Genomic DNA, 26,088 nt, shown 5'->3' on the forward strand with positions numbered 1-26,088 from the left:
CATGCTTGGGATTGCTGGCTACAGCGGACCTTGGTTTTTCTGCAATGGATATTCTTGCAAGAACGAGTTCTGGTGCTTTGAGTTGACTTTGGATAGGTTATTCGGTTCAGGGATTGATTGTCTGTGTTTCTGTATAATAGCATGGATATTAAGACAGCAAGGAGTACTGTGGGTTGGACACATAAATCAGCTGCTCACTATAATCGGCTTCAAACAGCACCAACAAGCCCTGGAATTTGCACTTTCTGGTTCGAAGGGAGGTGCAAGCGGAATTCCTGCAGGTTTTTGCACGAGGCATCTCTTCCACGCAATGTTTACCATCGAGCTGCAAAGCTGTCAATGACTGAGGATGGCCCTGGGAAGGGCCCTGAATCTAGTGTGGTGAATTCAGCGAATTCATCTTCTAGAAAGGGAGGCGATTCATCAATAGAAAAAAACCCTCAAACGGCCCAAGAAAAAGTCTGCCGCTACTGGATATTGGGCAATTGTGTGAAAGGCGATGCATGTCCTTTCTTGCATTCATGGTTTCAAGGTGTTGATTTTGCCATGCTGGCTAAGCTTGAGGGGCATAAAAAGGTACTATTTACAGCTTTTGCCTTTTGCGTTCTCTCTTATATCCAAGACTGTGGATAGAGAAAACTTGGTTGCATCGAATGTTTTGTTAAACTCCAATTTGTCTCCGTCCTGTGCTAATCAAAATGTTGAATTTTTTTTGCCTGTCTGGCATAAAAGTAGGTTTGTACTCACCTGATGCTTTTTATGACAGGGTGTTTCTGGAATAGCACTTCCTTCTGTATCTACCATGCTCTACTCTGGAAGCAAAGATGGAACAGTACGAATCTGGGACTGTCACACTGGTCAATGTGTTCAAGTGATCAACCTCAGGGGAGAAGTTGGGTGTTTCACTTGTGAAGGTCCTTGGTTGTTTGTCGGCATGCCTAATACAGTTAAGGTGAGCGGTTGACTGGGTCTCCTTTGGCCTTTGTTATTATTTTCTTTGGCAATTCTTGAATCAGTGAGCTGCTCAGCTTTAATTGCTTTCTCTTGTATCTCTTGTAGGCATGGAATATCCAGAATGGTGCTAGTTACGATATCAGTGGACTAGTTGGACAGGGCCACACTATGGAAGTTGGTAATAACATGCTTTTTGCCGGAGCTGAGGTAATTTATTATTAGAGATAATTTAATGTCAATTTAGGTGACTTATCTGCTGGAATTTTGTCTAGTCTGTTTCCTTAGAATCTCGTTCTGTGATATAACAATTGATGCTGATCGTGAGTGTGGATTTTTGGTTTTGTCTAGACCTGAAATTCTTTGTGAGTGTGGATTTTTGGTTTAGACTCTTCTTCTTCTTCTTCTTCTTCAAGTGTGGCCCACCTAGGTCAACATTCCTGTGATCACTGACTGCCTCATTCTGTTGACACTTGTGCGAAATTATATTGGTCTTTTGATGATTACACTGAACAAATTTTGCTTCTAGGATGGCACTATCTTGGTGTGGAAAGGAGGTAGTGAGGCTGATCCTTTTCAGATGACTGCGCCTCTCAGGGGTCACACTCGGGGCGTGGTATCATTAACTGTTGGACGTGACCGGTTGTATTCAGGTTCCATTGACCAGACCATAAGGGTAAGCTGGTTTATTATAGATGTCTCTCCCCCCGATTAGTTAGTTGTGTGTCCTGTGAAGGGCATGGCTTGTCCCTCACAGTTTATGTTTTCCTTTGCATCACTTTTATTGGTTTGCTACAACCTCTCCTTATTTTTCTGCCTGGCTCTACTGTATGTAGTATTGTCCTGACCCTTCACATCTTTTGTATTTTCTCCCCCGCAGGTGTGGGACTTGCACACTCTGGAGTGTGTTCAGGAACTTGTTGGACACACTGATGTGGTGATGTCACTTCTTTGCTGGGACCAGTACTTGATATCATGTTCATTGGATCAGACAGTTAAGGTCTGGGGGGCCACTGAAGGAGGCAGCTTGGAAGTTGTGTATGCACATCATGAGGACCATGTATGTTGCTCACTAATTTTTTTTTTCATTTATTTTGACACTTGTGTGGATTATGGTATGTTGTGGTTGATGATGTTACTATAGGAAAACATGTAGACAATGAAGGTGAATTTTGTGTTTTCTTTTATTGACTTCATACGTGCAAAGTGCATGGACTTGTTTTACTATCTTAGATTGCAAAGATGCATCTTATTGCTCTTCTGTTGTATCTCCTCAGCTAAAAATAACTATATGAATAATGTAGAATGAATCTTTGTAATATAGGCATAATGTCAAGTATCTTCCATGTGCTTTTTGCTCTATGTGGAGAAGACATGAATTTCATCTTTCACCTGTGGATGCTTTGTCAGTTTGTCACTGTGCTTCTTGTCTGATGGAAGTGATGTAATATCATATCTTGATGTTGCAAATATCATTTTGTCCGGCACAGGGTATTCTTGCACTTTCAGGGATGAGTGATGGCGGGGGCAAGCCAGTCCTCCTTTGTGCATGCATCGACAACACTGTTCGCTTGTATGAGCTCCCATCGTAAGTCCAAAATAATTTCTCTAATTTGTTTGACATCCTTGTCTCTCGGTGAAGACTGTTCTCTTCTTCTGCTTGGCTGACTTCATGCATCGTACTCCAGGTTCACTGAAAGGGGCAAGCTATTCTCAAGACGAGAAATTAGGACTCTTCAAGCAGCTCCCGGAGGCCTTTTTTTCACGGGAGACGCCGCAGGGATGCTGACCATTTGGAACTGGTTGGATTTTCCGAAGAGCCAACAGCAGCTTCCTCATTCAATGGAGTCATGCTAAGTAGAAGAGAGAATCGATCAGTCTATTGACATTGGAGTTCGAATTTCGCGAGGAAGACAATTTCATCTATGCCCCATTGGAGTTTGAATTTCGCGAGGAAGACAATTTCTTCATCTATGCCCCGATGCAGCTGGGATGTGATCTGAAGCAAGAAACGGGACCTACTGTCATCTGCACCGCAATCCCAGTTTTTGGTCTCTGTCGTTTGTATGGACATTAGTTTTTTGTACAGCAACGGTTGGATTTGTATATGATTCGTCATTAGTAAATGAAATGCCTTTTGCTATTCAACTTGGGCAAATTTAATCTACTTTGGTCGTCATTAGTAGACCATAGGAGTTGCCGGAAGGAAACCTTTCTTGTTTTTTGAGAGATTTTTCCGTGCTATTTTGGTTATCATTTTGTCTGTACTTTAGAATGTGGAATTAAAACTGCTGATATATTTCTCTTACATACTGCGGTTCAGATGAACAGATTTTTTAAAGTGAAACTGATACATGGAATTCATTCGAGCTTATGAAACTTCATAAGACGCTCCATCTCAACATTTTATGAAATTGATAGCAACAAGCTAGGACTAAACTCCCCATTGCGAGGTGTTTGGGACTTACCAGAATTTTAAGCACCCACTGAGCAATTATGAGTAGATAAGCACAGCAAAGCGATTTCAAAGGCATGAAGAAACGTAAAGATTTGTGGAATTTACATAAGGAAAATAACTTCTTCTTTTTTTTTTTAAGTCAGTCTTATTCTAACTCTTGCTCTCAAACTTTTGTCATATCTCATTGCAGAGCGTGAGAGTCAAAACCAACGCTTCAAACTAAAATTAAATCATCCTCACTCTAACCCCCTGAGAAGGTGGGGATTCGAACCTCCCACCTCCCCCCTTCCATGTTGGAAGGGTGGCTACTAGGGCAAATTCCAGTGATTCAAGGAAAATAACTAGTTAACATATACTTTTTACATGTACTTCCTCGTATGCATGGGGTTGGAACCCATTGAGGATAGAACATATCCAACAAAAGATTTATAAATTGGATACAAGCGGCTTGAGAGCTTTAAATTCAAATATTTGCTAAACACAAGTCATTGGAAAAAAAGTGGAAGGAGTACGGCCGATTCAGAAACATTATCCGATTCATCAAAAACCAACTAAGCAACAACAAAATAATAATTAATTTAATAAAAAATAATAATAATAATAATAAGCAACAACAACCAGTTCAACGGTGGATTCAGCAGCAATTTGAAAGTTTGACCTATTCAGGAATCTCTGAATCTACGCTTATTTTCAACTCCCCAAAGCATTTCGTCGAATATAACACTTGGGCTAAGGGTCAAGTTGGTAATTTTTCTTACATCTCCCCCTCCCACAGCCCAAGTATCATATACACCTCCGTTTGACTGCCGCTCGGGCATGTAGTTGTAGATATGTTAGTCTTAGTAGGTTGTTGGCAAAACATCTCCAACCTATGATGGCCCAACTATCTTTGACTTTGAGAGGAATATGAAGTCACACACATATTAATTTTCAGAGATTCGTTGAGTAAGTTGAATTGTACTTGCAATCTATTACTAAGTAAGAATTCTGTTGTAGGATGAACTTAAATCAATTGCATAATTTCTTTTCTTTTGAAATTAATGAAAAATTTATTGGACGGAAAAATGAACGACATTGAATGCTCAAGAAAAGCATGCTGAAATAGATAATAAAAAAATTAGACTTTCTTGTTTTCCACCCCACACCTTAATGGGTACATAACATAGTCATCTTGTGGACATTGCAATATAAATCATGATTCAGATACGTATATCCACAATCATAAATAACCCACTTTTGTTTTATCCATCTTACAGAAGGTGGCAGTTGGAAGAGATTATCCAACAACTGCTCATACTAAAATTAACATTTATATCCAAGTATAAATACGTGCATTTCTCTTTATTATCTCTGCATTGACCGATATCACAGATTTACTTGTTTGCTATTGTCTCAGAGCACTTTCTCTTTGATTATGGCGGGAAGACAAAGAAGAAACCATCCAAGAATGAGATGAAACAAATTGAGAATGAGAACCGGAGACTTACAGCATATTCAAAGTGTAAACATAGTGTCTACAAATAAGCAAGCAAGCTTGTGACCCGCTGTGGAGTGGAGGCGGGATTTGTAGTACTCTTTCATGGCGGAAAAACCTTTTCTTATGTTCATCCATCTATCGATACAATCGCCAATCGATTCCTCTACCAAAACCCTCAGCCTAATGATAGGTCTCATACTTTTGAGTCCTATCGTAATGAGCTCAACCAACAACATGATGAGCTCATTAATCAAATCGAAGCTGAGAAGGCACGGGGCAAAGTGTTGAAGCGACTGACCAAAGGAAAAGGCGATGTGGCATTGTGGGAAGCTCCCACTGAAGAGCTCAACCGGGAAAAGCTCTACCAAATGAAGGTGCGAATGGAGGACCTTCGACAAAACTTGTGGAGGTCGATCAATCAACCAACGCAAGGAGAGGCATCCACATGCTTTCAAGGACAGAAGTTGGAGAAATAATCCCTTGGCGACAAATTTGCATTATAGTTTTGCTCCAATTTTCATCCCGTGATATGAAAATAAGGAAGGATTATTTTGAGTGATAGTTTTATTTTATTTTATATGCGCTCATTATAACAAGTTCAAATTTGCATTATACTGCTGCTTCAATTTGAACGAGTTCACAATCTAGCTATTTTTATTTGCATCCCAAAAGATGACTCAAACACATCATCAAATGGTGATCCAAATCAGTCCATCAATTATAAGCACAGTCTCTCCCATTATCATATCTTACATGGCTTTGGATTTCATTTGAAGTTATGATTTAGCCTAACAAACTGTAGTAGTCACCATTAACCGTTTGAGGTCAGCTAGAAACCAATCAAGATGTAGGGAGTTGTCTTGATTCCTATGCCAATGGCGTTTCTAAGTTCGAGACTTATTTACGCTAACATTTCTATTAACGCCTTTCTGTTACCTAACTTGAGAGTGATTGTTCATCTAAGTGATCACACAACTTTCACCAATTATGATCCTAAAAGGTCTTCAATGTTGCTAAATGTCCATGCACATTTTCTTGAAGGTTCATTATAATCCTAAACTAGACCTAACCATTCTAGAAAAGGAAATGAACAAACAATACATTGGAATTGCAAGAATTAAATACCAAAGTATTGACAAAAGGCTTAAAGTAAAGTATGAGAAAGAAAACCAATAATCATCATACATAGTAAAGTTATAATCCCTAGGACATGATCCCCATGAGCTATAATCAAATCAAGTCCAATTTCCTTTCTAAAGGACGTTTTTACTAAAATTGAATATCAAATGTACTCATTAAAATCCTTAAACTAAAGGTTATGCTAACTAAAGAAAATTCAGCTATATCTTTACGGTTTTTTTTAACCATACATTTTTTTTGTGGCTCTTCATTTCTTTTAAGTTCTATGGGTCATAAGTTCCATGAACTAATTGGAGATCAAATGGGCTATGACCAAAACCAATGGGCGAAATTCTAAAAGATTCGGATGGGCCCTTGGGCTTGATCTGTTGCACTGTTGGCTTCACTTTTTCTTTTGCTCTTGTTAATATTGATTTGTCGACAAAAATTTCAGGTGTCAACATGAAGGTGCGCTTCGTTGTTGTTGCGGTCCTCACAAAAGTAACAAAGTGAATATTCAAGTTGAGATATCTTGATACAGAATGATATTTGAATTAAGGGAGAGCAAACCTAATGCTAAGTTCACATATGATGGGTATGAGTTGTGTTAGGAAAAATCTCATACTAGAAAATGAGTGTGTATGGAGTAGTTGATATATCATTATTTATCCATAACTTATTGACTTAACCTTTTGAGTGAAGACGAGTTCAATTAAATATGTTAATAAGGTCGGACTTGGGCTTTCTATTAGCAATTTCTCTGGATGAAAATGTTGGGTTTCTGCTACGCGCCCCAATAAGTGTAAGTCATCTTCTCCTCAATTATAAGTAAAAATAATAGCACATGCGATGCAACTTGCATGTACTTATAAGTAATAAAAATAATTAAATTTGTAAAGAGATAAATATGATTTGTAAAGATTTTAATGTATTTTTTGGATGTGATATGTTCTAAAATGCAAGATAAGAGAGATAGTTGACGATTATTTGTATTTAAACTTGAAAGGTAGATTATTTATTAATTATTTATATTTTATTTCTTTGATCCATAGTTATGTGTGATCATATGGTGTTTTCTAGTATATACATATATATTTGGAACTATTTCTCATATAATTTTAAGGTTGAAGTGACCGTTGATAGGAGTTGCTTGATTAAGAGTAGAACGATTATGTTTAACTTATGTGAGTGTGGGCACGTCTTCAGAGTTTTCCATAATCTACTCTTCCCATATTTTATGAAAATCACGATCATGTTCATTGTAATGTCTTTGTGATAATTTTCTATACAATCTAAGCAGCGGTTTCATAGAAAATCTAATTTTATTAGAAAGCAAAATGAAAAGATAAAACAAAAAAGAAAGAATGAAAGAAGAAAAAGAGAGCCCAATATTGACACTTGGTACGATTATATGAAGGGGTAACTTTTTCGATGAGGAATGGATGCCGAGTCATTATCAACCATGGCTATTAACTATCTCGGAAAATGAGATCCGTGAGCATTTGTATGTAATTCTGCAAAGATCAGATAAACTACCAATTCCTCACGAAAATAAATTTATTTGGTAACTGAAACATGTCCAACCTATTATGATCCAATTATCTTTGACATTGAGCGGGATATGAAGTTACATAAATATTCATTTTGGAATTTCTTATAGATTGGACCTAAATAGATTGCATAATCTCATTTTTTCAAACTTCATTAAAATTGATGGATGAAATCATGGATGATGTTGAATGCTCGAATTTTTTTTTGGAAAGTAGGCGAAAATAGAAAAAAATCTACTTTCTTGTTTTCAGCGACATACCATAATGCGTAGATAACATACTTATCTCGACTTTCATAGACGTTGTGATAGTGTTAGTATGTAAATCATGATCAAGATATTCCTATCCACAACGATAAATAACCTTACTATTATTTAATCCATCTTATAGAAGGTGACAGCCCGAAAGAGGTTGTCTCTCAACTGCTCATGCTGAATTTGACATTCATATCCATGTATAAATACGTGCATTTTCTCTTTGTTATCTCTGCGCTAACCAAAATCACAGCTTTATTCTATCTTCTTTGTGTTAGCCAATATCACAGCTTACTCGTTTGCTACTTGTCTTTGATTAATTTGTTTGACTATGGCAGGAAGACAAACAGGAGAGAATCCAAGACCTGGGATGAAACAAATTGAAAATGAGAGTAGCAGGCTTATTACATTTTCAAAACGTAAATCCAGCATCAACAAAAAGGCAAGCGAGCTCGTGACCCTTTGCGGGGCGGAGGTGGGTTTTGTAGCATTCTCTCCTTCTGGAAATCCCTTTTCTTTTGCCCATCCATCCATTGATGCAGTCGCCAATCGGTTCCTCAACCGAAACCCTTCGCCCAACAATAGTTCTCAAACTTTGGTCGAGTCCTATCGGCAGGCCAAATGTAAGGAGCTCAACCAACAGCATGATGAGCTCTACAATCAAATCAAAGCTGAGAAGGCACAAGGCAAAGCGTTGAAGCGACTGACCAAAGGGAAAAGCGATGGGGCATGGTGGGAAGCTCCCATCGAAGAGCTCAATCGGGAAGAACTCTACTCAATGAAGGGGCGAATGGAGGAGCTTAAGCGGAGCTTGAGGAGGTCGATCAATCAAAAGACTCAAGGAGAGGCATCCGGATCCTCTCGAGGGCAGGAGTTGGAGAAATAATTCCACATTTCAAAAGTGGAAAACATTTTTTTCTTAATTTTTTTCTTTTTATGAAAAATGTTTTTTTAAAGGAATTCATCTTTCGTGAAACAAACGTCGAAAAATCCGGAAAACGTTTTCTCGAGGGCAGGAGTTGGAGAAGTGTTCAACCGTGCACATTCCTCACTTGACTCAGCAATTGAACGAGCCTTTGGCATATTAAAAATGAAGTGGAAGATTTTAATACCATGCCAAGTTATCCTTATGAAAAGCAAGTACAAATTGTCATAGCTACAATGGCTTTGCACAATTTTATAAGAAAAAATGTCGTAACTGATACGGATTTTGAAACAGCAGATTTGGATCCCGAGTATGGATATCCTATCCACCATGATGTTGTAAATGAGGGGACAAGTGCTTCAAATGATAATGCATTCCCTGACATGACATGTTTACGTGATGAAATAGCTATTGATTTAATAAATAGTTAAGAACGTTTGTAATATTCAACGATAACTTATCTCTTTCTTTTGGACATGTGTTGTCATGTTTATTATAATGAAATTACTCTATTTTTAATTGAGTTTGATGTGATTTTTTTATTTAAAATTTTATTAATATGTCTCTTATACATTACTCTCAACTTGAAAAAAATATATATAAGTTAAGGTCATTGATTTTTAATTTTGATTTTTAACAAATTAAAGTTGCAAAATTTTAAAATTAGCACATGAAAAGACTTTCCAAATGTATGTGTTTACCAAACAGCATTTTCCCCAAGTTGCATCTCAAAGCATTTTTTCAATTTTAGTTTACCAAACAGTATTTGCATTTCGTCAAACCCCTTTAGGCTAAAGGCATTTGCATTTCCCCAAGAACATTCCCCCAAAGCCAAATTAAACGGACCTTATAAGTCACTTACGATTCTACGATACGACAAAGCCACCAAATCATAGGAAAAGCAACGCACTCGAGATTTCATTTAGAACTTGCCTTGAATTTCATGAAAGGTTCAAGCTGAGAGAATTCAATGAAGAAAAATCAAGGATGATTGATTATGATGTTGTAATTAATTAGTCATGGAACACTCATCCATTCACTTATAATTGATTCCATTTCGTTCAAAAAGACTAGGGATGATCGAGTCCAGGGTGAGTAGGGTCTAGACCCGAACCCTGTACTAGACCCGAACCCCGTACTTTTGTTTGTATTGGACTTTGTACTTGACCCACCTTGTTTTTCCAGTTCGGTTTCAAGGTCAACCATGTTTTCACCGGAACCCATTTTATAATTTCCCGATATCCTATACGACTACGGATTTTATATTAATATGCGAGAAAATAACGTAATCATCATAATTTATATTGAAATATTAAGCATTTGTAATAAATAAATACTTAAACTTTTTAACTAAACTAAAAATTAAGGATCCACATGGCTAATTATAATAAATAAAATCATAAGGTAAAGAATTAGCAACAAACATGGGTCTAATATTAATCTTATTCTCACAACTAATACATGAAGCTACTCATTTATGCAAGCATAACTCCTCCTACAAAAGATAAATTAGGCGAGCCAATCCATGTTATACATAAGAATTTGATAGCGACAAACACCGTCCATCCGTCGGATGGTGCGAGAGGGAGCCGATGAGGGAGGGAAGCAAGTAAGGAAGATGAACAACAAAGGAGGAGTGTCATGCATGTTTGAGAAAGCCAAGAGGAAAAATGCCGTGTGATTGTGGGAGTAAGAATAGAAATAAGGAGAAAAAAATAGGGTTTTGGATCTATACTTACAAAACCAATTCCCAAACTGATTCCAAAACCGGTTTGGAAATTAGTTCCTAGGGAGGTAATCAATCGGACCCAGTTCCCAAACCGGTTTAAACCGATTTTGAATTTTGAGAACCGGATCCCGACCCTATTTTCCGGGTGGGCCGGTCTGGTTGTACACCTCTAAAAAAAACATCTTTTGAATAGACGGACATGTCTTTTCACTCAAAAGACATCTCTTCAAAAGGAATATACAGTATATTACCGTTCCAGTTAGATTTCGGACTTCCAAGATTTTATCGACCAAACGTTTGAAAAAATCATATACTACTTATCATTCTATTAGTTCCTTCTTGCACATCCGAGATTAGCATCTTTGAAATCAAATTAGACCTTGAATTTCCAAGTAGGATACTCACGGACATCAAATATATTTGACCAGAGAGATCTTTTTATTCTCTTCATCACCATTTCATGAGAAGCAAACTTTTGTTTTAATTTTTTTTTCTCATTTCATTCATGCATCTATATGAAAGTGGGTCAATTTCAGTCGAACCATCTTCGATTCGATTCAAATCCGATCCAACCTGTCTGTTTAACAAGTCTAATGATCCTCTTTTCAATGGTTAAGTTGGCAGACATTTCATAAAACCCACAAGACCTAAAAAAGCAACTGTAGATCCAATCAAGCTCTGGTTGATGTGACTTTTGGTTGTGCCCCTTACGTTTGTCTTAAGGTGCACCTTTCATTGCCATATAATGAACTTATTTCACTTATCAAATATTCAGCCAACAAATGGGACTATGAATGGTGGGTTACATGCTCCGTGTAAAAGTGTGTCGCCAATATTAAAGGAAAAAAAAATCTTTAATATAGTAAGAGACTTGACAAATATTTTAGTTTAATGAAATATAAAAAAAAAAAAATTCAATCAAGAAAGTGAGCTTTTGAGATGAAATGGACAAGAAATATCGTAAGTTATAAGAGCAATGTTGAAGAAGAAACTTTAAAGTCTTTTACCATATCGAATAATTTTGTCTTTTTTCTTTATTATTGATGAGATAGTCTTACATGAAGCATGTAAAATGTTATGGGAATACAAAAAATGCATTATGATAATTTTTAATAAAGTAATAAACAAAACGTGTGAAAAGCTAAACTATGACGAGTAGACCCTCAATAAAAATAAAAGGAAAAAAGCCATCACTTTAAATTACGAATTTAATTATGTAAGGAGTGGAAATAATCTCGTCCCGTATTATTTGAAATTTTGTTAATACTTCGAGTTGCTTATCTCTGCCAAATTCACTGGCTACATTTGGTTTTTGACCATTTTCAAGAAAATCCAGATTCAAGTCTTAATTATGCACAAAAATATCATGAATAATTAACTCATATGTGGTTGTACTAATTTTGATCTCTTATTGAGAGATTGTTTGTATTTAAGTATTTCCCATCTTAATGAGATCAAAATTTTTCATTCTCATTTTGATCTCTTATCGAGAGGTTGTTTGTATTTGAATATTTCCCTTCTTAATGAGATCAATACTTTTCGTTCTTTCTGAATTTTAAGCATAAGCTTTGTTTTTTATTTTATTATTAATTAGGGGCTTCTATTGAGAGTTTGTCCAAAGTCACGTAATACTAGTACAAGCATAATAAAAACATTGTTCTATATTAACATGATATTCACAAGAAATATACAGATTAAAGTAATTCACCTTCTTTTTTTTTTTAAAAAACAATAACGAAAATAATTTCCCTCACCCTGTCTGGCATAAAAGTAGGTTTGTACTCACCTGATGCTTTTTATGACAGGCTGTTTCTGGAATAGCACTTCCTTCTGGATCTACCAAGCTATACTTTGGAAGCAAAGATGGAACAAGATGCGAATGGGACTGTCACACTGGTCAATGTGTTCAAGTGATCAACCTCAGGGGAGAAGTTGGGTGTTTCACTTCTGAAGGTCCTCGGGTGTTTGTCGGCATGCCTAATATAGTTAAGGTGAGCGGTTGACTGGGTCTCCTTTGGCCTTTGTTATTATTTTCTTTGACAATTATTGAATTAGTGACATGCTCAGCTTTAATTCATTGCTTTCTCTTGTATCTCTTGTAGGCATGGAATATCCAGAATGGTGCTAGTCACGATATCAGTGGACTAGTTGGACAGGTCCACACTATGGAAGTTGGTAATAACATGCTTTTTGTCGGAGCTGAGGTAATTTATTATTAGAGAAAATTTAATGTCAATTTAGGTGACCTATCAGCTGGAATTTTGTCTAGTCTGTTTCTTTAGAATCTCGTTCTGTGATATAACAACAATTGATGCTAAGTGTGAGGGTGGATTTTGGTTTAGACCTGAAGTTCCTCTCTTCTTCTTCTTCAAGTGTGGCCCACCTAGGTCTTTTGATAATAACATGATTTTTGCCGGAGCCGGGGTAATTTATTATTACAAAGAATTTAATGTCAATTTAGGTGACTTGTCTGCTGGAATTTTGTCTAGTCTGTTTCTTTAGAATCTCCTTCTGTTATAAAACAATTGGTGCTGAGTGTGAGGGTGGACTTTTGGTTTAGACCTGAAATTCTTCTCTTCTTCTTCTTCTTTAAGTGTGGCCCACCTAGGTCAACATTCCTGTGATCACTGACTGCCTCATTCTGTTGACACTTGTGCTAAATTATATTGGTCTTTTGATAATTATACTGAACAAATTTTGCTTCTAGGATGGCACTATCTGATATGGCTAGTATAAGTACCTAGAGGGGGGGTGAATAGGTATAACGAGTAATTTCTAATGATAATCGCACAATACTAGACAGTTGATAGAAATGAGACAATTTTTCCTCGTCAACAAACAAACAACGATCAAAGTAAGACTGAGAGTAGGGAAGAGAAAATTGAACACAAGGTTTATAGTGGTTCGGCTTATTTCAAGCCTATGTCCACTCTTCTGCACTGACAACCCACTGGCTGGATTCCACTATGAACAAAGAGATATTACAGCACTGTTCTTCCTTGATTTCTTGGTGTAGAAGATCTACCACACTCTCTCAAGGTATCGCTAAGTATAAACTCTCTTTGTGTATACAGTTTCGCTCAATATGAATCGACTAATAATCAAGGAGCTTCAGACTCTGAAATTTCTCTATCGAGCACACACTAGAATAACTGGAACGTCTTCTTTTAATACTCCTTTATGCCATCATACCCGTTGGCACTTACTAAAGAAATTCTTCCAATCTTCCTGTTGGACATAATCAATTAAGAAGGTCATTCGAGCTATTAAAGGAACATGTCGATAGCCCATCAATCCTGTTCGCCCATACAATCAGGATCTTGGTTTCCAAGAATAGAACCTTCCAAGAATATTTAATCAATCATCGGATCTTCAAACGATCTTGATTTCGAATAAATAATCCGTTATATCAAATCTAGCCAAGAGATCTTCTCCAATCGATAAGACCAAATCCTTAACCAAACACTTTAGCTCTGGATCGTTTTCGTTGCTAGATTAGAAATTGTCAATGAGAATAGTCTTGAGTCTTGAGTCTTGTGTGCTGAGTCTGGTGAGTCTGAAAGTCTTCAGACTCAAAGTACAAGGGTCTGCACAGCTTCTAGACTAGACTGATAGAAACATTTTGTCAGCTTTAAAACACTCTAGAGAGATTTCTCCAACAATCTCCCCATTTTTTATGGTGACAAAACTTTCCTGTAGATTTGAACAACTTTGACCTACAAAAACATTTACTTAAGCAATATGGATATCTCATAAAGATTAATCTCTCAACTAGATTCTGCATCCACATAAAATGGGTTAGTCTTTCATGAGTAAAGCCATAACTTGATATATAAATGCAGCAGTCAACTTCAAATCCACACACTCAAGTCAGTCAAATTCACCAAGTCCACCACAACCAAGTCATACTCAAAAATAAATATCCAAACAAACTAAAATTAAAAACAGATTCAAAATCAAAGTTCGCTCAGTTCAAAGCTGGCAATTCTCCCCCTTTTTGTCATCATTAAAAAGGTGAGAAAGAGTCAAGTCTGCTTGGGAACGCGCACAAGCTGAAAATCTCCCATCGACTGTACGACGCCTTCCAGCCTCTTCAAGTCTTCCCGTAGACGTGCCACCTCTACTCCTTTGGCATTTGCTTGAATTTGATGAGCGAGGTCTTGCATTTGATCCGACAGGGTAACAGAAGACGCTTGTCCAGCATTCTTCATGACTTGAATTTCACATTCCAAAGCATATATTTGACCCTGCATTTCCAGAAGAAGATCAAGGATATGACGAAAATCTACGGTATTGTCTGTCTGCGTGCTGGCATTTGCTCTTTCAGATGGAGTAAAGGCAGACGATGGAACTTCGGTGTAATCACGCAAATTTGACGTTGAGGTGTCATGTCCTTCCTCAGGCATTTGAGAAGCCTGAATATCTTCTGGATTTGCTTGCGAGTGACTCACACCTTCACTGTGATCAGGATATGGTGTAGTCCTTCCTTGCTCGTCATCTCCCCCTGTTTCTAAGGCCTCCATTGGGGAAGAGTGATGGTCATGCTCAGCAGAATCTTGATTGCCTTTCTCTCCAGCTTCATCTGCAGACTTTTCTTTGACTGCTTCTTCTTCTTCTTCTTCAACTTCTTTCTCCTCTTCTTCTTTTTCTTTCTCTTCTTTCTCCTCTGCTTCTTTTCCTTTCCCCTGTCATTCCATTGATTCGGATACAGAACGACTGAGTCTTTTCAATGCCAAGGCAAAGATAGTGAGTTCATCCTCTTCATCTTCATCCTCTAAGATTAGAGCTCTTTTCTTTTTGGATGGAGCACCTATGGGCTCCTTCCCTTTTCTTTTCGACGCAGAAGAAACTGGATGAGATTTAACTGGAGTTTTCACTTTAAACTTCTCCATTGCCTTATCAAGCTCTTTCGTACGCATTTTTGTCAAAGCATTTTCAAACCCACCACCATTTTGTCACATGGTCGAACACAAAGAGTCTCGTGGAGGTTCAATGTTCAAGTGTCTCAAGATCTTAGTCACAAGACCTGAGTAAAGCAATCGGCCCTTATCCTTCACCATTGCTCGTACATGTGGAAGAGAATGGTGTGAGGGAGAGAGAACTTCTTCCCGAATTGATCGCGTACATCAATTTCGCCTCGAATTTGACACGTCTGTCTTGGATGTTGATTTTGGCCTGAGATAGTTGATCACGATTTTGTGCAGTAAGATGTTGATGCCATGCATTCTTGTGTAGGTAACTCTTCCTTCTATACTCCTATCTTTGACAAGTTCCAGTGTGGTACGAGCGATTGAAACATTGATTGGTTGATATCGTCCTCTTTCAACTCCAATTATGTCTGCCAACATGTCCACATCTACCTCATAGTCTTGGTCTCGAACACTGAAGGATATTCTATTCGCATCTAAAAAGCTAAGATTCGAATAGAAATATGCTGTCAATTGTGCATAGCCGTCTATGGTGTCAGAGCAAAATTGCTCTAGTTGAAGCAGATTGAACTTCTCCTTCAAGTTCACTTTGATGGCATCCAGAAAGTCAAAATCAACGCTCCTGCGGTTTATTACCCCCCGTTTCAACAATTTGAAGAACAGATCCTCCTGTTCCTTTGATTTGAACAACTCCGTTCTTTTTCCCTTCACTTTCGCAGCAACACCCATCATGGGTTGGAATTCTCTAAATAGTTTATCATCGTCATTCCCGTCAGTCGGATTAAATTCCCTACACGAGGGTCACTTGGAATGTTCGCAAGTGCTTCCTCAGCCTTTCCTTTGGAAGCAATTCCCAAATCCTCCATCCGTCGCAAAAAGATATACTCATTTTTATACCTTTGTCTTTAAGGAAGGCATCCACATAGTTCAGTGGTGTACCTATGCTTTTCAAAGCACGATAGAGCTTATAAATAAAAGAGGGTTTTTGGACTCTTACAGGATTTGCTTCCTCGATTATTTCTTCCTGTGGTAGTTGATCCACACTCTGTGGGGTAGATAATGGAGATTGACGTGGCTGAGAGTGAATCGGGCTCTGTTGCTATCTCGGTAACTCTTCTTCCTCGGTGAGATCGAAATGGGTAGGACCCTCCCTCATTCTCTGTGGTCCCCTGCTTGCAATTCTTGAAGACCTTCTAGAAGAAGACATCGTTTCTTGTCGTTGAAAGATTCCTTGACTCGCTTTCCCAAGAAAAAAAGACAACTTTCTCGAAGATGAACCCGAAGTCAAGACAGGATTGGGAGGAGAATGCCTTTTTAGGGTTTTGGAGTTAAGCGAAGAAGACAACTGACTGTATATAACCCAGTTAAAAAGGAAAAACCAATCGTCACAAAGGAAAATGAATAGTCGTCCCCTTTTTTTTTTTAAATGATAACTGCCTTTTTTAAATAGAGATTATCTTTTTGAAAAGACAAGATTCCGTTTTTCTCGGAATTTAAAGATAAATCAAATATAACTAAACGAAAGATCGTACATTTTCGAGATTGAATATTAAAACATCTTACAGTCTATGGCCGTGAATGATTGAGTCTGAGAGTCTCTAGACTTTGATTTCCTCAAGCTTCAAAATGTTGAGTCTGGAACGGATGATATCGAATTGATTCTTCTCCAAAGGCTTTGTGAATATATCCGCTAGTTGGCTCTTTGACTCAACAAATTGAATCGAGATTTCTCCATTTTGTACATGATCTCTAATGAAGTGATGGCGAATCTCTATATGCTTTGCCCTTGAGTGAAGGATTGGATTTTTGGTAAGATTGATTGCGCTGGTGCTATCACATCTAATCTCAGTGCATGAGTCTTCAATTCCAAAGTCTTGTAGCTGTTGTTTTATCAACATAATTTGCGAACAACAACTTCCAAGAGCTACATACTCTGCTTCTGTTGTAGAGAGAGCCACAGTGTTTTGTTTCCTTGAAAACCAAGACACTGTCTTGTTCCCAAGCAATTAGCAAGTTCCCGAGGTGCTCTTTCTATCAACTCTGCAACCGGCTAGATCTGCGTCTGAATATCCAAGGAGATTAAAGTCTCCCTTCTTAGGATACCAAAGACCGATGCTTGAAGATGAAGCAACGTATTTAATAATACGTTTCGCAGCACTGAGATGAGATTCTCTAGAGTCTGATTGAAACCTAGCACATATGCACACACTCAACAAAATGTCAGGTCTAGAGGTAGTAAGATAGAGAAGTGAACCGATGATACTCCTGTACAGCTTTTGATCAACTTTCTTCCCTTCTTCATCTTTGTCTATCTTCAAAGAACTTGACATTGGTATGTCGGTCTTTTTGCACTTTTCCAGTCCAAACCTTTTGACAAGATCATTAGCATACTTTTCTTGATGAATGAAAGTTCCTTCCTTCAATTGTTTTACTTGAAGTCTAAGAAAGAAGGTTAACTCTCCCATCATACTCATTTCAAACTCATCCTGCATAGACTTAGAGAATTTCTTGCACAGACTTTCATTAGAGGATCCAAAAATAATATCATCCACATATATTTGAACAAGTAAAAAGCTTTTGTTTTCCTTTTTGATAAATAGAGTAGTATCTACTTTACCTTTGACAAAACCATTATGTATTAAAAACTTACTTAGTCTGTCGTACCATACTCGAGGTGATTGCTTTAAACCATACAAAGCCTTTTTCAGTCTGAAGACTGAGTCTGGTTTCTTTGGGTCTTCAAACCCTGGTGGTTGTTCCACATAAACTTCCTCATGGATAAATCCATTTAGGAAGGCACTTTTGACGTCCATTTGGAATAACCTGAAATTTTTATAACAAGCAAAAGCAAGCAATAATCGAATAGCTTCTAACCTTGCTATTGGTGCATAGGTCTCATCATAGTCTATCCCCTCTTCTTGCGAATATCCCTTGGCCACGAGTCTTGCTTTGTTTCTTACGACTTTTCCTTTCTCATTCATCTTGTTCCTGAAAACCCATTTAGCTCCAATAACAAATTTACCTTTTGGTTTAGGAGTCAATTCCCAAACATCATTGATACTGAATTGCCTGAGCTCTTCTTGCATAACTTCAATCCAGCTTTCATCTGATAAATCTTCTTCTATGCTTTTGGGTTCGATTTCAAAACAAGTGCCACAAAGACTAGACTCTTCACGCCTTTTGGATCTCGGTGCGAATTCCTTCATTAATTTCGCCAATAATGAGATCTTTGGGATGACTGGACTTATGCTTCCATTCATTGGTTGATTTGTCTCGATTGATGATCTCTTTCTTTACTTGAATCTTCACGAACAACTTGATGCTGGTCTTCCAGAGTCTGAGATGCTTCTTGAGTTTTAAGCTTTGGAGAGTCTGGAGCAGGTTCATACTCTTCATGTTTAGTCTAACTAGATTCATTTTGCATTGAATCTTGAAATTTGACATTCATCGATTCCTCCATTGATTGACTCTTCTTGTTATAGACTCTGTAGGCTTTGCTTGATGTAGAATATCCAAGGAAGATGCCTTCATCTGATCTTTCTTCAAACTTACCAACTCGATCTTTTGCATTTTTCAATATATAACATTTGCAACCGAACACATGAAAGTACGAAACAATAGGCTTCTTACCTTTGAATAACTCATAAGGAGTTTTCTCTAGAATAGGTCTTAAAAAGACTCTATTTATGATATAGCACGCTGTTGAAACAGCTTTAGCCCAAAATTGTGAAGAACTCTTACTTTCAATTAAAAGAGTTCTAGCCATTTCTTGAAGAGATCTATTCTTTCTTTCCACAACTCCATTTTGCTGAGGAGTGTATGGAGAGGAGAACACATGCTTGAAGCCAGATTCATCACAAAATTTTGTAAAATCTTGATTTTCAAATTCACCTCATGGTCTGTTCTTATACTTGAAATAACATATCCTTTTTCATTTTGAACCTTTTTAGCAAATTTTTCAAAATACGAGAAGGTTTCAGACTTACTTGCAAGGAAATATACCCAAGTAAATCGGGAGTAATCGTCCACGATTACTAGGCAATATTTCTTACCTCCAATGCTCTGGGTTCTAGTTAGTCCGAAGAGATCCATATGCAACAGCTGCAGTACATGATTTGTAGAGACATGATTTATTGGCTTAAATGAATTTCTTACCTGCTTTCCCAATATACATGGAGTGCATAGATAAGACTTTTGGTATGATAAATTGGGTAGACCACAAACAAGCTGCTTTGATGAGATTTTGGCTATCTGCTTCATATTGATGTGACCAAGCTTTCTGTGCCACAAGCTTGCTTCATCTTGAATTGAAATTAAGCATTGTGATTCATCCGGTTTCATATCCAGAAGATAGATATTTCCATGCCTTCGACCCATAAAAGACTGAGTAGAGTCTTTACTAATTCCAGAACATATTCCTTCTTGAAAGAATATCTTAAAACCAGTATCACATAGTTGGCTTATGCTGAGAAGATTATAATTGAGTCCTTCTACTAGGGAAACATTACTTATTGTGAGATTTCCAATTTTCACAGTTCCAAATCCCACAATTCTTCCTTTGCTGTTTTCTCCAAATGAGACTTTTCCACCATTTACTTGAACAAGCTTTATAAAGCAATTTGAGTCTCCTGTCATATGTCTTGAGCATCCACTGTCCAGATACCACTTTACATTTTCTTTGATGGAGACCTACATTTAAGAGAGAGTCTCAAGTTTTCTTTGGTACCCATATTTTCTTGGGTCCATTGGTGTTAGTAAGATAAACAATATTAGCACATGTTTTCTTAACAGGTTTCCAAACCATAGGATACTCTTTTTCAAAGTGATCCGGGCTATTGCATTTTGAACACCTGAGAGCATTTCGACCTACAAACTTTACAAAAACCTTCTTGAAATGATTTTTGTAGGCCTCTCTTGAGGGTCTTTGCTTAATTCTTTCTTTTACTTTAGGAAAATCAATCAAGGGAATAGTTTCCTTAGTCATACCTAAACCGGATTTATTGAAATAAGGTCTTTGAGTTGAAAGAATTTTTTCAAGTTTCTCGGACCCTATTGAAAATTTCTTTGAAATATTTGATGAGTCAATTTTTAAAAGAGCATTTTCTTTCAAAAGATTTTCTTCACTTTCTTTAAGAGTAGAAACATTCATGTCTAAACATTTAACTTTTTCCTTCAACACATTTTCCTGTTGTTTTAGAACAGTATTTTCCTTTTTAAGTTCGGAAATCCTTTTAAGAGAAGTCTTAAGACTAAAACACAGCTCATCAATATACTTAGAAACCTTGATAGGAATTTTAAAATTACTTACCTCAAATTCACTGTCTGAGTCTGATTCGAGTTTGAGTCTCGAGTCCGATTGCGCCATCGACACAAATTGGCATATTCATCATCACTTTCTTCGCACTCGTATCACTCCGTGTTTCGGCTTTGAGAGCCTTTCGAGACTTTTCAGCTTTTCCTTTCTTCTTCTTTAGAAGAGGACAGTTGGGTCTGATGTGTCCATTTTTCTTACATTCAAAGCAAACTATATCTTTGTTTGATTCATCATCATCAATAGACTTGGTCTGTTGTCTTTGAAAGCTTTGTTTCTTTGAGTTGAATCTTCTTCATTTTCTATTCAGCTTTCTGAATCTTCTTATCATGAGAGCAAGCTCCTCATCGTTCATATCATCTTCAGAATCGGTAACATCAGAATCATCATTTGATTTTAATGCAATGGATTTCTTACCTTTTGGATCTTCGTCTTCGTTAATTCGTTCCACTTCATAAGAATGAAGAGTTCCAACCAGCTCATCGACATATAGTGGCATGATTCTTTGCGTCTCTCTTATTGAAGTCTTTATGTGATTCCAATCCTTGGAGAGTCCACGCAGTAGCTTGTTTACCTTCATGGGATCAGAAATTGGTTGTCCTTGATTTTCAAGACCATTTACAATTTCTGTAAAATGGCTAAACATGTCAATTATAGATTCTCCAAGTCTCATTTTGAAGGCTTCATATTGACCGAGAAGGATGTTGATTCTGGTCTCTTTTACTCGATCAGTTCCTTCATAGGTGATATGTAACCTATCCTAGACTTCTTTTGTTGTAACACAAGAAAATATTCTGTTATATTCAGTAGGTGACAAGGCACAATATAAAGAATATATAGCTTTTGCATCAAGAGTTTGTCTCTTGATTATCTCTTCCTGAGACATTTCGCTAGTCTCAACAATTTCTTTCCCTCTTTCTGAGACGGATGCAACTTTAGGAGTGATTCCTTTTTCTACAACGTCCCATTCCAGAGGATCCTTTGATCGAAGAAATGCTTTAATTTTGTTTTTCCAGATGTTGTAGTCCTTTCCATCAAAGTAAGGAGGTTTGGTATTGCTTTGACCTTCCACCAACCTTGGAGCTAGCATACTAGCCATGGATCTTTTACTCTGAAGTAAAACACTTCAAATAAAGATGAGTACACGAGCTCTGATACCAATTGATATGGCTAGTATAAGTACCTACAAGTGGGGTGAATAGGTATAACGAGTAATTTCTAATGATAATCGCACAATACTAGACAGTTGATAGAAATGAGACAGTTTTTCCTTGTCAACAAACAAACAATGATCAAAGTAAGACTGAGAGTAGGGAAGAGAAAATTGAACACAAGGTTTATAGTGGTTCGGCTTATTTCAAGCCTATGTCCACTCTTCGCACCGATGCCCACCGGCTGGATTCCACTATGAACAAAGAGATATTACAAAGACTTGTTCTTCCTTGATTTCTTGGTGTAGAAGATCTACCACACTCTCTCAAGGTATCGCTAAGTATAAACTCTCTTTGTGTGTACAGTTTCGCTCAATATGAATCGACTAATAATCAAGGAGCTTTAGACTTTGGAATTTCTCTATCGAGCACACACTAGAATAACTGGAACGTCTTCTTTTTATACTCCTTTATGCCATCATACCCGTTGGCACTTACCAAATGAATTCTTCCAATCTTCCCGTTAGACATAATCAATTAAGAAGGTCATTCGAGCTATTAAAGGAACATGTCGATAACCCATCAATCCTGTTCGCCCATACAATCAGGATCTTGGTTTCCAAGAATAGAACCTTCCAAGAATATTTCGTCAATCATCGGATCTTCAAACGATCTTGATTTCGAATAAATAATCCGTTATATCAAATCCAGCCAAGAGATCTTCTCCAATCGATAAGACCAAATCCTTAACCAAACACTTTAGCTCTGGATCGTCTTCGTCGCTAGATTAGAAAGTGTCAATGAGAATAGTCTTGAGTCTTGAGTCTTGTGTGCTGAGTCTGGTGAATCTAAAAGTCTTCAGACTCAAAGTACAAGGGTCTGCACAGCTTCCAGACTAGACTGATAGAAACGTTTTGTCAGCTTCAAAACACTCTAGAGAGATTTCTCCAACACTATCTTGGTGTGGAAAGGAGGTAGTGAGGCTGATCCTTTTCAGATGGCCGCACCACTCAGGGGTCACACTCGGGGCGTGGTGTCATTAATTGTTGGGCGTGACCAGTTGTGTCCAGTTCCAATGACAAGACCATAAGGGTAAGCTGGTTTATTATAGATGTCTCCCCCGATTAGTTAGTTGTGTGTCTTGGAAAGGCATGACTTGGCCCTCCTAGTTTATGTTTTCTTTTGCATCACTTTTATTGGTTTGCTGCGATCTCTCTCGTGTTTTTCTGCCCCACTATACCGTAGTATTGTCCCGACCCTTCACATCTTCGTTTTTTTTTCTCGCCCGCAAGTGTGGGACTTGCATACTGGAGTGTGTTCAGAACTTGTTGGACACACCGATGTGGTGATGTCACTTTTTGCTGGGACCAGTATTGATATCATGTTCATTGGATCGACAGCTAAGGTCCTGGGGTGCCATTGAAGGAGGCAGCTTGGAAGTTGTGTATACACATCATGAGGACCATCTATGTTGCTCTCTAATTTTCATTTATTTATTTATTTTGGCACTTGTGTGGATTATGGTATGTCGTGGTTAATGATGGTACTAGAAGGAAAAAGTTTAGACAATAAGGGTGAATTTGTGGTTTTTTGTTGTTGACTTCATATGTGTGAAGTGCATGGACTTGTTTTACTATCTTAGATCACAAAGATGCGTCTTATTGCTCTTTAATTGTATTTCCTCCAATAAAAATAATTATTTGAATAATGTAGAATGAATCTTTGTAATACAGGCATAATGTCAAGTATCTTCCATGTTTTTGCTCTATGTGGCGAAGACATGAATTTTCATCTTTCACCCATCGATGCTTTGTCAGTTTCATACCGTACTCCTAGTCTCATGGAATTGATGTAATATCATATCTTGATGTTGCAAATATCATTTTGTCCGGCACAGGGTATTCTTGCACTGTTAGGGATGAGTGATGCGGGTGGTAAGCCAGTCCTCCTTTGCGCTTGCAGTGACAACACTGTTTGCTTGTATGAGCTCCCATCGGAAGTCCAAAAAAATTTCTCTAATTGGTTTGACATCCTTGTCTCTCAGTGAAGACTGTTCTCTTCTTTTGCTTGGCTGACTTCATGTATCGTACTCCAGGTTCACTGAAAGGGGCAAGATATTCTCAAGACGAGAAATTAGGACTCTTCAAACAGCTCCTGGAGGTCTTTTCTTCATAGGAGACGCCACGGGGATGCTGACTGTTTGGAACTGGTTGGATCTTCCAAAGAGCCAAATAGAGCAGCTCCCTCATTTGATGGAGTCATGCTAAGTAGAAGAGAGAATATTGACATTGGAGTTCAAATTTTGCAAGGAAGACGATGTCATCCATCCCCTGACGTAAGTGGGATGTGATTTGAAGCAAGAAACGGGACCTGCTACTCTGTCTGCACCGCGATCCCAGTTTTTGGTATCTGTCGTTTTTGTATAGACATTAGTTTTTTGTACAGCAACGGTTGGACTTGTACATGATTCTTCATTAGTAAATGAAATGCCTTTTGCTATTCAACTTTTATAGTCTCCTAATACTGCCCCCACCGAGCAATTACGTGAGTAGATAAGCTCTACAAAGCGATTTTAAAGGAATCCAGAAATCTTGAACTCTTTAGAATTTACACAAGGAAAATAACTAGCTAACATATATTGATAAGGCACTTTTTACATGTACTTTTTGTGGATGCATTATTTGGGGTTTTAACCTGTTGAGGATAGAACATCTCCAACAAAAGATTTATAAATTGGGCACACGTGGCTTGAAAGTTTTAAATTTAAAAATTTGCTGAACATTTGACATAGGAACAAAAAAAAAAAAATTAGAAAAAGAGATTTTAATTATTCTTTTATTTTAGTTTAGGGTAGATGTTTTGGTGGACGATACAGCTGGTTTCAAACAGTTTTCCTTCATGTACAGATTCTCCGAATGCAATTAGATCAGAGTCAATGAGTGAAGACGAGTAAGACGACATTTATCACTCTAAGGGGGGACTTTTGTTATAAGGTGATGCTATTCGGCCTCAAGAACGCAAGGGCAACTAATTAATTGGCCATGGTCATGCTTTTCCATGATATGTTCTTAAAAAAGATTGAGGTCTACGTTGATGATATGATTGTCAATCCTCTGTGAGGGGAAGATCACTTAAGGAAGCTATTTTATCTTTTGTGAAAGTTTAAATTGCTCCTCAACCCCACAAATTGCATATTAAGGATGACCTCTAGAAAATTTGATCGGACCCCCCCAATCCACCATGAGAAATGTTTGGACTATGTTGGGGAGGTTGAATTAGGTAGCCCGATTCATATTGCAACTACCATTTGAATTGAGGACAAGATAGCTTTCAGATATATATGGATTGATATATGGATCAATGAAAGTTGTGAGTGGTCTTTCGTTGATTCTAGAAAAGAAAGTATAGGACAAGGAAGACTAGAGGCAATTGTGGCGTTCCATTTAAGTTACGGAAAAGTAAAAATCAATATAAATTTGCAAAGAAGGAAGACTTATTTTACAGCAGTCAATTCGGTCTTAAATCTTTTAATTATGTCAATTTAAGCATAAATCTCATGACAACTTATCAATTTTGCCTTAAACATTTCAATTGTGCCGATTGAATATTAAACATATTAATGATTTGCTAATTTAGTCTAAAACTTTTTAATAGTTTGCCTATTTAAACTTTATAGATAATTTTTACAAAAAATTACTAACTTGATGGTCTAGTCAACGTCGACCTCTAGGCCAGTCAATGCTAATGTGGACAATTATTTGTAATTTTTTCTTTTTTCCCTTTCTTTTCCTTTTCTTTTTTCCTTTTTCTCGCTTCATCGGCCTTAGGCAAGGGCCACCTTGCCAAATTGAGGGTCAACCTTGCCAATGTTGGAGATGGTCACTCTTGCTGGCCCTTGGCAAGGGCCCTTAATTACACTAGTGTGGGCCACCCTCACTTGAGGCCCACAAAAGGAAAAACAAATAAAGGAAAAAGGAAAAAGGAAAAAAATCATAACATCACAAAAATTTCAAGTTTGTTAACATTGGGCATGCTACGTAAGACAATTGATGCTAACTAAATTGCTACATCTTCGATTTTTTAGCAAAATTAGCTGGAAAAAAACTAAATTGGCAAAGCACTAAATGGTTTATGATTAAATTGTCAAATCATCTAACTATTTAAGATTAAATTGGTATATCTGAAAAATTTATCATTAAATTAGCAAGTTTTCAAAATATTTGCGATTAAATCGG

The 26,088-nt window shown here is 37.4% G+C and overlaps 1 protein-coding gene across 2 annotated transcripts; it reads left to right on the forward strand.

Moving 5' to 3' along the window:
* Window positions 1-67: 67 nt before the first annotated feature.
* Window positions 68-24,139, forward strand: LOC120285929 (zinc finger CCCH domain-containing protein 48-like). 2 transcript variants are annotated; one of them, XM_039312438.1, is made up of 7 exons: window positions 68-576; window positions 767-952; window positions 1,060-1,161; window positions 1,481-1,627; window positions 1,832-2,011; window positions 2,442-2,539; window positions 23,949-24,139. In XM_039312438.1, the coding sequence occupies exons 1-7, from the start codon at window positions 142-144 to the stop codon at window positions 24,118-24,120; spliced, it is 1,320 nt and encodes a 439-aa protein (XP_039168372.1). In that variant the 5' UTR covers window positions 68-141; the 3' UTR covers window positions 24,121-24,139. The 2 variants fall into 2 exon arrangements, with proteins under 2 accessions (XP_039168372.1, XP_039168373.1); XM_039312439.1 differs by lacking the exon at window positions 23,949-24,139 and adding an exon at window positions 2,640-2,874.
* Window positions 24,140-26,088: the final 1,949 nt, after the last annotated feature.

The sequence above is a fragment of the Eucalyptus grandis genome, chromosome 5, assembly GCF_016545825.1.
Source record: "Eucalyptus grandis isolate ANBG69807.140 chromosome 5, ASM1654582v1, whole genome shotgun sequence".
NCBI lineage: Eukaryota > Viridiplantae > Streptophyta > Magnoliopsida > Myrtales > Myrtaceae > Eucalyptus > Eucalyptus grandis.

Excerpts from the sequence above, each read along its gene's own strand:
- LOC120285929 (XM_039312438.1), top strand. The coding sequence starts at position 142 with ATGGATATTAAGACAGCAAGGAGTACTGTGGGTTGGACACATAAATCA. Across the intron at positions 1,162-1,480 it reads TGCTTTTTGCCGGAGCTGAG|GATGGCACTATCTTGGTGTG; the intron begins GTAATTTATTAT and ends TTTTGCTTCTAG. Across the intron at positions 2,540-23,948 it reads CGCTTGTATGAGCTCCCATC|GTTCACTGAAAGGGGCAAGA; the intron begins GTAAGTCCAAAA and ends ATCGTACTCCAG.